Genomic DNA, 14,151 nt, shown 5'->3' on the forward strand with positions numbered 1-14,151 from the left:
TCCTTTGGGAGCATCTCTGACTGTAGCTCAAAGTTCAGCGTTAGTCCAGGGACCATTAAGAACCCAGGGGTTTAGCATCTGGACCCCTAGAAGGCTAGGCTTTCAAGGGGCAGGATTTAAGTTCAGGGAAGGGAGAAATGGGGAGGGTTTTGGAGAAAAAGGAAAGTTCAGCCAGAGGGGTTGGGGGTTGCAGAGGAGTGGAGGATGAGCAGAGGGGGAGGGAAGGCGGCACAGGGTAGGGGGAGGGACCTCAGGACCCATCTTGTCTTCTTTCAATTGCTTGTTCACCCCCACTATTTCTGCTTTATTGACTGTGCCAAAGCCTTTGACTGTGTGGATCAAAGTATACTGTGGAAAATTCTGAAAGAGATGGGAATACCAGACCACCTGACCTGCCTCTTGAGAAACCTATATGCAGGTCAGGAAGCAACAGTTAGAACTGCATGTGAAACAGCAGACTGCTTCCAAATAGGAAAAGGAGTACATCAAGGCTGTATATTGTCACCCTGCTTATTTAACTTCTATGCAGAGTACATCATGAGAAACGCTGGGCTGGAAGAAGCACAAGCTGGAATCAAGATTGCTGGGAGAAATATTAATAACCTCAGATATGCAGATGACACCACCCTTATGGCAGAAAGTTGTTGCTTTAGGGGTTAGAATATACATCCTTAAGTTTAACAGTCTATTTTAAGTTGCTACTGAATGAATTCACATGTGATGTGGAAACCTGCAACTTTGATGACTGAGTAATATTCCCTTGTATACATGTACCATATATTCTTTATCCGTTCCTGCGTCTTGGCCGTTGTAAAGAGTGCTGCAATGAACACTGGGGTGCATGTATCCTTTTGGATCATGTTTTTCTCTAGGTACATGCCCAGGAGTGGAATTTCAGGGTCGTATGGTAGCTCTAGGTTTAGTTTTTTAAGGAACCTCCATACCGTTCTCCACAGTGTCCATACTAATGTACATTCCCACCTACTGTGTAGGAGGGGTCCCTTCTCTCCACACCTTCCCCAGCATTATAGTTTGTGGATTTTTTTGATGATAACCACTGTGGCTGATGTGCGGCAATGTCTCACTGTAGGTTTGCTTTGCATTGCTCGGATGGTCAGTGGTGCTGAGCATCATGCGCCTGTCGGCCGTCTGTATGTCCTCTTTGGAGAAAGGTCTGCTCAGGCCTTCTCTGGCTCCATTTTGCATGGGGTTCCCCTTCATTGCTTTTCACAGTGTATTGTCCTTTCTTGTAATCAGTTTGAGGGGTAGTGTTGATTCATCTGTAAACTCTCAATAAGCTACCTTTGAATAGCTAAATCATAGCCTTTTGGGGGGGGGGGCGGGGTGCGCACTGCATGACTTGCAGGATCTTCATTTCCCAACAGGCATGGACAGGCATCAAACTCTGGCCAGAGCAGTAAAAACGCCGAGTCCTAACCACTGTACCACCAGGGGATTCCCATAGCTTTTTTTTTTTTTTTTTTTTTTGAAGGGTTTTAAAATACACAATTTCAAAATTTTGTCAGTAGTCTTAGTTTTCCTTAAACAATTTTGTAGTTGTTTTTTTTAATAATAAAGGATTTTTTTTCACACAGATTACTGTGTCCCTATGTCTAGAATGGTCTCACCACCAATTACAGTGTCTGTGCCCTGCATTGAGAGACAGGAAACATCTTAAACGTCTACCGCAGTCTTGGCCGAAGGGGATTCGAAGCTCGAATTGCTGGGTTCCCCATTTCCTGGCTGTCCTGCCCCACATGGGTCTCTTTTAACAACAGTGGCAATTTTGAAAACTCAGCATTAGGAAACCCCAGGGATCTCACCCCCAGAATAAGAGCGTTTTGTCCATCGTCACTGGCCCCACTTTCTCAGTCAAACACAGAAGTGCCCAGAGCCCCATAAGCTCAACCTAGCGTTCCTCCCTGTCCGCTCCTTCTGTTAGGACGGGCAGGAGGTTGGCAGGCGGGTCGGGGAGCTGGGCGGGGAGCATGTTCGTCTGTGTGGTGTCTCACGCCTCTCGGATGCCTGTGTGCAGTGTCAGGCCACCTGTGAGATGCTCAAGTTCAGGCTCAGGGTGGTGTGTGCTTCGGGTTCCTCCCCGAGGGGAGGTTTTCAAAGCCATGGGGTCGGGGGGATGCCCTGCGCACGGTGAGTCTGCACAGGGAAGGGAGCCTGGAACCCTACCCAGGGCATAGACAGGGCAGGAAGGGCCAGGTCAGGACCGGCAGATGCAGGTCGAACTCGGCCTCATGGAGGTCAGTGGTGACCTGTGATGTTGGCTGAGGGGGCAGATAAGAAATGAGATGGGGCCCAGAGGGCGGGGATGGGTCACAGGAGGCTCCCCGGGCCGTCTGGCGTGTGTGTGTGTAGCTGTCTGGAGGGGTGTGATGGGGCGGCTGGGAGGAGAGGCGGGAGAGGGTCAGGCAGGCCAGCCGCCAGGTCACTGCTGCGCTCTCAGGCATCGTGACGTGTGCTGGAGCGGCCCTGCCTCCTGCCCCATCCTCAGGACTTCCCCGGCTCCAGCAGCCCCTGGACACCTGCTGCCAGGTACACCCAGCCTGGCCTGCTCGGCACACGCCCCTCCCACTGTCAAAGCCTTGTGTTGTCTCTCTGGTCATGACCGTGTACTGCGGCGTGAGGTTTCTGACAGCGGTGTGCCTTCTGAGCAAAACTGATGCTCCAGTGGGGTCAACCGTAGGCTGCTCCTCCAGGCTGCTGAACGAGCGTGGGTGGCACTCAGGACAGATTGCTCGTTGCCCACTCCACTCAGGATTCTGTAAAGTGAGGGGTTTTCTCAAGTGTGTGGGTTCCAGCGGGAAATCCTCTGGGTCACTTGGACAGCCTCTTGTTTATCTCGTGTGTTTATCTCATGATGAACTTTGGGTTTCATTTCAAACGACAAACTAGCCACTCCAAGTTTGATTCACTCTGGGTGCCCAGCAGACCCCACTCTTGAGTTCCAGCTGTGACTGGAAGGCTTTGAGGGGGCCAGGACCGGGGCCCTTGCAGCGTCAGAACCCACAGAGCCGCCCTGTTACCTGGACATGTGGGTAGGGACCGCCTGAAACCCTCCTTGGTGATCCTGCAGGAAAAACAGGACTGTGCTTGCTTTCAGGTTTTGCCAGTTCCCACAAGAAATCGTTCTTCAGATGGTGGAGCGATGTCGAATAAGGAAGCTGCAGCTGCTCGCACATCAGTACATGATCCCCAGCAAAGTTGAGTTCTACATCAGTGAGAGCCTGCCTGAGTACTTCACCCCATATCAAGCAGAGCGGTTCCGGAGGCTTGGGTAAGGGTGGAATTTAGCGTGCATGGTGGGATGTCTAGCCTGAACAATTCTGCCTCAAAGTGGGTAGACACTGCGGCATCCCCCTTGCCGTGGCGCTTGCTCACACGCTCACGTGTGGGTCCGGATCTCACAACTTGTGCACACCTGCTACATGCCGAGCATGTTCACTGAGCGGCGTTCCCGCTGATCGGTCGTGTTCAGGCTGCATTTCAGATGCAGAACTTGTCTGGAGAACACTGTTTAGAATTTGACTTCTGGACTTTGCCCAAGGTTTTTTTGTTTTTTGTTTTTTTTTTTCATTCCAAGCCTAACTTTCCTTGAAACCTGTGGAGTTCATTGGGAGCCAAGGGCAGCACGTTTCTGCACTGACGTGGTTCCACAGTTGTGTTCTTTCTTCCAGCTACGTGTCTCTCTGTGACAATGAGAAGACAGGCTGCAAAGCCCGGGAACTGAAGTCGGTGTACGTGGACGCAGTGGGGCAGTTTCTGAAGCTCATCTTTCACCAAAACCACGTCAACAAGTACAACGTGTATAACCAGGTGAGACGCATGGGCCTGCCCCTCAGTGGTGTCTCCCTTCATAGAAGAACCTGGACTCTTCCTTCAGGGTGGTGTCTGTGGGGCAGTGCTAGGCTCTCTGGAGCTGTTCCCCCGATTCAGAGCCACCAGTCCCATGTGGCCGTGTGTGCTGGGGGCGTGACTGGTCCACAGGCATGGGCTGTGTGTCACCCAGACTTGGTAACCAGATGAGACATTTTGGATGTATTAAGTTTAAACATATTGTTACAATCAATTTTATCTGTTTCTTTTAAACTTTTTCTTACTCTGCCAACTAGAAAACTTAAAATTATCTATGTGGCATCATATTTCTATGGGACAACACTGTTCTAGGTATACTTTTGTAAGGTAAATCCCTTACAAAAAAAGGTGATTTCATGTGGCATGCAGTCCAGAATCTCTGGTTCCCTTTCTGTTGCTTTGGCATAATCAGAGGTGTCAGAACAGTCTTGTTAATTGAAGCAAATATTTATAACACTCCTTGCCCCTTCCAGAGGCACGCAGGTGTTCCAGCCAGTCAGAGTTTATGCTGAGCAGGTGAGCTGGAGGAGGGTCTGAGACATCAGGTGCCTTGTCCGTACATGGCAGCAGAGTTCTGAACCGTCTCTTTCCTCCACTTCATCTCCTTGTTCACCAGGAGTTCCTTGGGTTTTAGCTCAGCCTCAGTGATTCTCAAGGGCAGGGGGGCATGTCATGGGAGAATCACTGCCCCGGACAAACTGAGCTGTGTTAATGTCGGTTTTCATTCATTGTCTAAGTTATCACCATCAGGTAGATATGATCCCATTCTTAACTCAGGTGGATGTTTCAATATAAGGCTGCATTAAAACTTTGTTACTGTTTTAACATCCTTCAAACATTAAAATAGCTGCTTGGTTCAACATTAGAATATTAATAATTCTGAGTTAGCATGAGATTTTGCATTAGTACATTTAGATGTACATCATCCCATTTGATGACAGGATGAATCGGAGTATTATAAAGGGGTTAAGTCCTGTCTAACATTTATACTTAATTTCTGTTGGTGAATTCTCTCTTAGGTTGCTTTGGTTGCAGTAAATATCATTGGAGACCCTGCAGACTTTGGCGATGAAACCAATATTGTAAGTTTGGGAAGCCTCCTTCCTAAAGAGAGACATTTATTTCTAACAAGGAGGGGTCATTCATTTTTGTCACAAAAGTGTCATCCTATAGATTCTCACAGAAGTGTCCAGTGACCAGCTCACAGGTGATTTTTCAGCAGCTGTTGTTTTAAACTTTCCTTTACTCAAGAAGTGTAGTTGTCCCTCCAGCAAACGGGATCACCAAAGCCCCTTCATATCACACCATCTCTTTGTCTTATGTTGTTCCTTTTTCCTCTGAGATACTAAGCAGAACTCCCCCACAGACCTCCAGGGAGAAGCTGATTGATCACTACCTGGGGCACAATACAGAGGACCCAGCTCTTGAAGGAACTTGCTCTGGGTAAGAGCCCCGCCCGCCCCAGGCCATAAACTTCTGTGACTTCCTCCCTGGAAGCCAGCTCTGAAGGACCCTGGACTCGGGGGCCCCAAAGTGCAGTCTGGAGCTGAATAAGCCACTGATGGGATTGTCGTAAATACACTGCAGATTAAGGTCACCCTTCTGTTTAGCACATCTTCGTTCAGCACCCTTCAGAGAGGACTTCACTTCCTGTGTGGTTCGGTATCACCAAACAAAAGAGCCATCAGCCGTCCTTTGATGTTTTAGTGGCACAGGTAAATTCATAGACGGAATAATGGACCAAGATTGTCAGCTACTGAGGTTCATCTTCCCTCTACTCAGAGCTTCAGTCCTTAAGGGAGCGAGGCCTGCCCGTCTCGTCAGGTCCTCCTGAGAGCCTCTCTACACTCTGCATGCGCGCAGTTGTGCAGACTCAGCCATCCTGCTGCCTCTTTAGCAGGTCAGGCTTGGAGGGCAGAGCTGAGGGTCCAGCTCTTTCTCCCTGTGTCCCAGCACCTCTCTGGGACCAAGTCCTCAGCACCCTGCCTAATAGCACCCAGCCTAAGGAGAGAGGAATTCAAAATGGCACCCAGGGCCCCATCTCTGACAGCAGCTCCCCAAGAGTGAAAGAATAAGATGCTTAGAAAAGATAAGATGCCTTGATGTCAGTAGATGGTATTTGCCCGTGAACTGTGGTGTATGTGGCTCCATGCTCACGCGCACATGGTCGGAACAGCCGGCTCTTCTGTTTGCATCGAATGTGTGGTCAATTCTCCGCCCTGTTGCTCAGAGCCATGGCAATACCAGTCATGCGCCCGGCAGACAGTGAACCCGTCCCCACAGAGCTCCGCAGCCCCTACAGGCCTAGGCTTCATGGTCCCTGCAGCCCCAGCGAGACAGGGACCAGGGTCGCCTCAGGTGGTGGTGTGCGTGGTGCCTTGGAGTGGAGGCCACGCTTACAGTTTAGTGTGTAAGAAGGCACAGTGCAGAGTGAGCCATCCCACCTACACAAGCCACGCGGACGCCTCCCCTTGTCAGGTGGGCATGAGGAGCACATGGGGGAGGCGGGCACTGACAGCAGCTGCTGCTTCCTTCAGCGTCATGGTGGCACCACCTGCGGCTCTGCCCTCGTGAGCAGAGATGACCAAGCTCACTGACAGCTCAGTATCTCTGATAAAAGCCCTCTGGGGAATGGTGACTTCTGTTTAAATCAGTTCTTCAAGTTAGCCACAGGGGACAGCAGACCTCAGCTTCCTGTCCTGCTGTGCCCCCACCCAGGGTTTTCCTGAAGGTGCAGTGAGGTCGTGACAGGCCACAGGCAGCACCTCAGGCTGAGTCCACAGGTACCACTAAGGTATTGTGGGTAGTGGGCACTGCTGACGCTGGGTGTTCCAACATCATCTCGTCCTTTGTAGGGTTCTATAGTGGAATGGAGTGTTGGTTTCACCTCTGGAACTTCAGGGCAGAGCAAGTTAGATTTGAGAATACGGTGTGTATTTAGGTAAAAATAGTCACCGTGACCTTGGGGACATGGAGACATGCTGCTGGTCAGTCCTCACTGAGGTTAACAGAGATGCCACGGCCACCATGCCTGCTGCTGTGCCCGCCAGTACCTGAGTCAAGGCATGCGGAAGCAGGATGATTTTGAAAGGGGACATGGTCCCCTGTCCTGCTTGAATTTATTAATCAGCTAAACTTATGACAGATAACATCTTTAGTAAGTTTCCCAGTGTATAAGGAACCCCGAGTCAAAGTTAACAGGAAGTGTCTGTCTGCATCTCATGGCTCAGATGGGGAGGTTCTGAACCATGTCCCTAACTCTTCTGTTGAGGAGTTAGATCGGTGTCATGGTTCTAGACATCAGGCCCAGGAGCTGCTGTCCTGTCATAGAACTAGGAGGAAGGAATGGAGGTAAGAGTCCATGAGAAACAGGTCACTCAGATCACATTTGGGTCATTTATTCCAGGAAGGATCTTTCTGATCTGCAGAACCGGATGGTGTTGTATAGTTGGACACTTTGAAGTACAAGCCCAGTGGTAGCATCTCTAACGCTTGTCACTGTTACTGTGGCATGAAATGGAAGCCTGGACTCGGCCTGAGTTCCCCCGAATCAGCCTCTGCAGGGCCAGGGCCTAGTCATGGCCGGCTCTGATGTTGGTTTCCCAAGGCTCCAAATGATTCATGAGCGGACTCTCATGCATTGGGCACAGTGCTGGGCACAGTCTGCATTTGAGATACCTATTGAATGAGTGAGTGAGAGTGAATGTGAATGAGTGAATATGAATGAGTGCATGAGTGAGAGAGCGAATGAGTGGGGAAGGAGTTGAGTGAATGAGTAAGTGAGAGAGTGAGTGAGAGTGAACGAGCGGGTGCTGGATGAATGAGTAAGTGCATGAGTGAATGTGAATGAGCGAGTGAATGAGGATGAACGAGAGGGTGATGGATGAGTGAGTGAGTGCATGAGTGGATGTGAACGAGTGAGTGAATGAGAGTGAACGAGCGGGTGGTGGATGAATGAGTGAGTAAGTGCACGAGTGAATGTGAACGAGTGAGTGAATGAGAGTGGACGAGTGAGTGAATGAGAGTGAACGAGCGGGTGCTGGATGAATGAGTAAGTGCACGAGTGGATGTGAATGAGAGAGTGAATGAGGATGAACGAGCGCATGGTGGATGAATGAGTGAGTAAGTGCATGAGTGAATGTGAATGAGAGAGTGAATGAGGATGAACGAGCGGGTGCTGGATGAATGAGTAAGTGCACGAGTGAATGTGAATGAGCGAGTGAATGAGAATGAACGAGCACGTGGTGGATGAGTGAATGAACGAGTGAGTGAATGAGAGTGGACGAGCGGGTGGTGGATGAATGAGTGAGTAAGTGCATGAGTGAATGAACGAGTGAGTGAATGAGAGTGGACGAGCGGGTGGTGGATGAATGAGTGTGTGAATGAGATTTGTCGGCAGGAAATGCCATAGGGGCGGGGGCTGCCTTCTCCCATCTTTAGCCCTGAGTGTGGAGGGAGCAGCTCCCCCGCAGTATCACGTAGATTAAAACTGGCTCTAAAACACTCTGTTCTTTCCTGTAGGAAGTCTGATTACATCTCTCCACTAGACGACTTAGCCTTTGACATGTACCAGGACCCAGAAGTGGCACAGATCATCCGCCGGTTAGACGAGCGGAAGCGCGAGGCCGTGCAGAAGGAGCGCTATGACTGCGCCAAGAAGCTGAAACAGGCCATCGCTGACTTGCAGAAGGTACTGCCTCTGGGAAGCAGCTCCTCTGCCGCCCGCGATAGGCTTTTTGTCTGATTACCCTGGCCCCTGCCCAGAGAAGGGGCCAGGCCTCAGAAGGCCACAGGGCTAGCGTGGCTTCAGGGGTGTAAGCAGAGGAGGGAAACCACGAGCACATAGTCCTGCAGAGCCTCAGGGCCGCATGCCATCTGAGGCAGCAGGAAGCTGAGATGCTTAGACTGCTGTGAGCTTGCCCCAGCGTTGCAGGCAACCCGAGCAGGCGACCCGTTGCAGGCTCTGAGGCAGCCTGAGCATTGCAGGCGACTGTGGCCAGTTCCCTCCACTCCCGGTGTCATTCCCCCATCTCCCAGACATGAGGCTGGTTGTCCACACCGTCCTCAAAGCGTTAACTTTGAAACGGTCTCTGCACTGGGCGTAAGTCTATGAAACGAGAGCTGACGCTGTGTGCTCCAGGTGGGGGAGCGCCTGGGCAGGTATGAGGTGGAGAAGCGCTGTGCCGTGGAGAAGGAAGACTACGACCTGGCCAAGGAGAAGAAGCAGCAGATGGAGCGCTTCCGCAGCCGCGTGTATGAGCAGCTGCAGCTGCACGAGCTGGTGGATGCCGAGCTGGTGGGTGGGGCCCGCAGCAGGACCTGAAGTGGGGGGGCCGGGAGAGCTATCCTCCGGATCCACATGGGTGGGCGTGCAGGAGGACTGCAACGGTGGACATGAGGGCCGGTCAGTGGGGAAGCCTCCCAGCAGATGGCTGTGTCTCCCAGTGGCAGCCCCACCCTTGTGGTCCTGGGGAGCACAGGGAGAGGGGCCCCCGACAGCTTGGGCCAGTAGGGGAGGGTCCTGTGTCCAGACCCATGTTCCAGGCCCGTAGACAGCACGGAGTGCAGGCTCTGGCTGTCCCTGCTGGCTCCTGGCCCCACTCCACCCGCCTCACTCTGTGGTCTCAGACTCATTCCTCAGCCTCCCTGGGACTGTTTCCCCATTGTATCCATGGCAGTGAGAACAAGGAACCTGAGATGTGGTCGTCTGCCCAAAGCACTTTCTGCCAGTCCAGCACATGACCACAGCTGAGTCCGCTGCACTCGTTAGAGTGACATGAAGTAGTCTGCTCTGCAGACACACAGGGACCAGCGCCGGCCATGTGGGTCCAGCCCAGGTGCTCCTGCCCACCTGCAGCCTCCACGCTGCAGTGCCCACTCTGGGCAGCCACCTGCTTTGTTAGTGTCCCTTGAGTGGTCCACATGGTAACTTCAGGCAGTCGGGGGCCATGACGTGGGCCTCGTTAATGCAGCTTCCACCTGTGTCTTCCCAAGCCAGTGCTCCCCTGGGGAACAAGGCGGGGTCTGTGTGGCGGGGACCCTGGGAGCTGAATAGCCCATTTTCCCCCAGATGAGAAGGCCTCTCGACCTGCCCCTGCAGCCCCTGGCCTGTCCCAGCAGCCCCCACCACCAGCCACCCATGCACTCCCTGCCACAGCCAGAGGAAAGGGTGACAGAAAACCGGCTTGCGGACCCTTTCCTTCAGGAGAAGCCTTCATCACACTGCCTGGACGTGTCTTCTCAGCGTCCCACAGTGGACCGGCCACCTCCCGCCACTGACCCCCCTCCCAGGACCCACGTAGGTAACTCAGGTTCCCGCCGTGGGCAGGCATAGAGGCCCTGTGTCTTGTGGGGGCTTTCCTGGGGAACGAGTGTATTGGAGAACAAGAGCGGGGGGGTGGGGCCCCTTCCCCGCCCTGCATCCAGGAACACCGCCCATGACTGAGACTCTGCCTCCTCTGAGCCTCTGCTGGCTCTCTTTGCAAAGACGTGCTGCAGTGTGGGAGAGGGTGTTTCTGGGAATGAGCGAGGTTCCCGCCCTGACAGGACCTCAGCAGAGCCTCAGGACAAATCGGGTACAAGGCCGTCCCTGTTAGAGCTGCCTGTGTGGCAGGTGGCAGAAAGCCTGTTTCCAGTGGGTTACTGGCATTTATAACTGGGAGTCTAAGAGTCCACATGGGTTTCAGGGTGGGTTTGACTCCTATCTTGCGGGTCCGCTTTCTTGGTTCTGGATGCCGTCTCAGTGGGCTGGACCTGTCCCGGGTGCCTCAGCTTCCGGTCTGTACATCATGCCATCGGGGAGGTTGGGGAGGGTGGGTGGCATCGGTCCCACTCTGAGCCCGTCCCCAGGCCCCAGGTTTACCCTGGTTAGACCGGCCTTATCACCTGGCAACCTCATTGCTCATGTGGGTCACTGAGGACAGGCCACAGGAGGCTTCTGCTGAGGGCCGTAGGTTTGCAGGCTCTGGACAGGACCCAGGGCTTCCGTCACCTGTGTTAGTGCAGGGCTGCTGGACAATGGATGCATTCAGAGGAGGCTTGATAGTTAGAAGTAAACTAATGAACTGAAAAAATACCAGAGGTCTTTCCAGAAGAAGAATATAATAACTTTTACTCTAGTGGTCTGCTGGCAGGTGAAATCTCTAGTGGTAAGCAGTAATTGTGGCAGAATCTAGATGGCTTGTTGAGTAGGTCTGTAACAAGCTCAGAAGGGAATAAAAACTCCTGTCTGATTTTTTCACTTACACCCAATTCATAAATTATTCTAACCTGACGAGACTGATACTTCAGCAAAATACCATCGTTCAGACCAGACATGTCCCAACCAGGCACCCTATGGGTGTAGACAGGGATCAGCAGGCGAGGGGGGACCCCATGCTGAGCCCTCTAGCCGCCCTGTCCTCCCACAGCCCGAGTCCCTGCCCTACGATGAACGGCCTCTCCCCGTGACCCGCAAGCAGCTCGGGGCAGCGGTCTCCGAGGCAGAGAGGAGAGACATGCTCGGCGACGAGGCTCGCAGGGCGGACGCCGCAGGAGAGCCAGAGCCCCTGACAGAGAAGGCCTTGCGGGAAGCCAGCTCCGCTGTGGACGTGCTAGGAGAGGCCCTGGTAAGGAAAGAGGCCAATGCAGGAGGGGTGGGCGGCTCCGCAGGGCTCCTGGTCCCCTGCCAGTCCCACCCTTGTCCTCACCGTCCAGTGGGAATGTCCTGATGATCAGCCATCATGTGGGACAGCACAAGCATCAGCTAGGATTTCAGGTCTCCTGATGGTGTCCCTTTGAGCCTGGCCTTTCTTTCTATTTATTTTTCTGCTTTAATTATTTGCCCACGCACTGCAGCGTGGAGGACCCTAGCTCCCCAGCCAGGGATTGAACCTGCATCCTCTGCACTGGGAGGTGGACTCTTAACCACTGGACCACCACAGACATCCCAGCCAGGGCCTTTCCTTGGGCTTACAGGTTCCGGCCCCAGCTCCCGCCTGGAGCACTGCTGGCTCCAGGGTCGAGGATAGCAGAGCAAAGAAAATAGCAGAGCACCGCTGGCCTTGAAAAGTTCTCTTGCTGGAGCTTTTAATACTGTCCATGTTTTAATGGACATAGACTTAAAACCTCCCATGCTAGGAGCAGTATTTCTCTAAACCCATGTACCCAGAGCGTGGATGTTCTGTGTTTAGAAAAGCTGTGTCTTGTTGAAACAAACCAGAGCCAGGGGTGCTGGGGTGGGGACAGGGCCAACCGCCCACCCTGAAGGCCTCCCTCTGCCCTCCCAGGTGGCCGGAGCCTACTCTAAGACATGGTCGCACCGGGAGGATGCGCTCCTCACCCTGCATAAGCAGCTGGCGGACACGCCCGTGGGAACCCCGAAAGAGGACCTGAAGAGCATGCTGAGGGCTGCCGTCTTCCTCGTCAGGCGAGCCATCCGCGACATCGTGACCCCAGTGAGTCCCACCACCCCGCAGGGCCCCGCATGTCTGCCGAGAGCTGCCGGGCCGTCCCCTGGAGGTCAGGGTAGCCTGGGAAGCAGCCTGGTCCCTCACTGTCATCACCAAGCACGAGGTCACTAGGGATGAAGACCTTGAGTAAGAAACCCGGTTGCCAGGGAGCCTGGGCTCTGTTCCCATGGGCCGTGCCCTCTGGTCCTGTGTACGCAGAGACCTGGCCACCGTACTGTTCACGCTACGTTCACTTGTGTGATCTTCCTGACACCTGAGGAGCTTGGAGTTACCAGTGAATTTTCCTAACTCTGAAAGGGCCGTAAGAATGAGCATCCCCAGTTACACCGTTGTTTGCATTCACACAATACCTTACGCAATTCAGCAGAAATGTCAGACCCTTGGTCTCACGGGGAGGTGTCGGAGACCTCATAACACACGGAGATGAGCCCATGGCCTCCGTGTGCAGGGAACTGTGTGCACAGCAGTTGGCCATTTTCAGTCCTTCAGACAGCGTGTAGTTTTCAGCGTAACGCTCCTGTTGATTACTGAAAGTAAATTTCATGTTTCTTTTTAGTGGAATTGAGTTAAGAGTGGCTTATCCGGGTTTATCACTATTTTCTTAGGTCTTTCAGGCATCTTTGAAACTGTTGAAAATGATAATTACACAGTATATTCCTAAACACAAACTGGGCAGGCTTGAGACGGCTCATTGTGTGGAGAGGACGATTCCTGTCTTGCTCACGAGAACTGGAGACTCTTCCGCTCGCCTCCGGGTTATGGCTTCTAATTTTATTCAGGTACAGATTTCCCCGGGATGTTTGAAGCCATCGATAATAAACACATAACGGGAGATACTTGGCTTTCTTAGTATAGTACCTTACAAGGTCCCATCTGTTCAAGCCAGTCATAGGTTATGCCGCGTGATTCATCGTCATAACTTCCTTCTCCTCTGACCCAGAGAAATGCTGCCTTAAACTTGGCTACAGTGTACAGTTTTTCTTTGTTTCTCTTCTTTAACATAGGCTTTTAATTTTTTTAATAAATAAAATCTATGGAGAGCCAGACCAGAATAGAAAAATGGAGTTGAAAAAAATAATAAACAGGTCACAGTCTTGACGAAGTGTTTTTATTCTTTCCACCAACACGCCTCCTCTCGCCTGGGCACTGGGGGAGCCGAGGCAGACGTGAGCAGCTGGGAGTCTGGGGCCCACGCTGAGCCAGGCAGCACAGGAGAGTGCTTTGCCCTCTTGTCAGGAATCCATCTGGGCCAGGAGACCTCAGGTTAAGGTGCAGGGTGTCTGTGACCTCCTCCAAACGTGAACCCAGTGCCATGAGCAGGCTGGCTTTCTAGGGAAGGAAGCCAAAACTTCCATAGTTTCTCCACCAGGAAGAACCACTGATCTTGTTTTATTTAACTAACTAAAACGTTCAGGGAAAATGAGTGAGTGGTATTATTTGGGGGAACTCTTTCAAAGGATGCATTGAACATGCCCCTAATTGTTTTCAAGCACGTTCACCTCCGGGACAGCAGTGATGCTGAGCGTCCTCTGCGTGCGGGCGTTCCCATACTGCACCAGCTTCCAACGACGGCCCACGCCGTTCTCCCCATGTGGGTCCCTGTGTGCGCGGCATCTGTGTGTCCCAGCAGCCCCCTGCTGCTCTTGGGGGCTCCCCTCCCTCCTCCTCCTTCCCACTGGTTTCCAGCCACTCGTGGGCCCAGAGGCAGAGCCACGGTGCTGCCAGAATGAGAAGGTGTTTGGGTGGTGTGGCCACAGACCTGCAAAAAACAGACTTCTGTCTGTTACAGCTCATGTTTCATCAATATTTTATCATTTCTTGAGTCTTTTCCTTT

General features: G+C 52.6%; 1 protein-coding gene across 6 annotated transcripts in view; it reads left to right on the forward strand.

Moving 5' to 3' along the window:
* CEP104 (centrosomal protein 104) overlaps positions 1–14,151 on the forward strand; it is a 40,495-nt gene that overhangs the window by 10,710 nt on the left and 15,634 nt on the right. For 2 of the 6 annotated variants that reach the window (XM_042257358.1, XM_060396137.1), the window contains 10 exons: positions 3,116–3,289; positions 3,690–3,828; positions 4,887–4,949; positions 5,210–5,310; positions 8,389–8,557; positions 9,008–9,163; positions 9,938–10,165; positions 11,277–11,474; positions 12,135–12,302; positions 12,923–13,096. In XM_042257358.1, the coding sequence (XP_042113292.1) occupies positions 3,116–3,289; positions 3,690–3,828; positions 4,887–4,949; positions 5,210–5,310; positions 8,389–8,557; positions 9,008–9,163; positions 9,938–10,165; positions 11,277–11,474; positions 12,135–12,302; positions 12,923–13,096 (1,570 nt within the window). The remainder of the gene's footprint in view (positions 1–3,115; positions 3,290–3,689; positions 3,829–4,886; positions 4,950–5,209; positions 5,311–8,388; positions 8,558–9,007; positions 9,164–9,937; positions 10,166–11,276; positions 11,475–12,134; positions 12,303–12,922; positions 13,097–14,151) is intronic. The other 4 variants (XM_042257361.1, XM_042257362.1, XM_027975722.2 and 1 more) reach the window with 4 other exon arrangements.

Source organism: Ovis aries, chromosome 12, assembly GCF_016772045.2.
Source record: "Ovis aries strain OAR_USU_Benz2616 breed Rambouillet chromosome 12, ARS-UI_Ramb_v3.0, whole genome shotgun sequence".
Classification (NCBI taxonomy): Eukaryota; Metazoa; Chordata; class Mammalia; order Artiodactyla; family Bovidae; genus Ovis; species Ovis aries.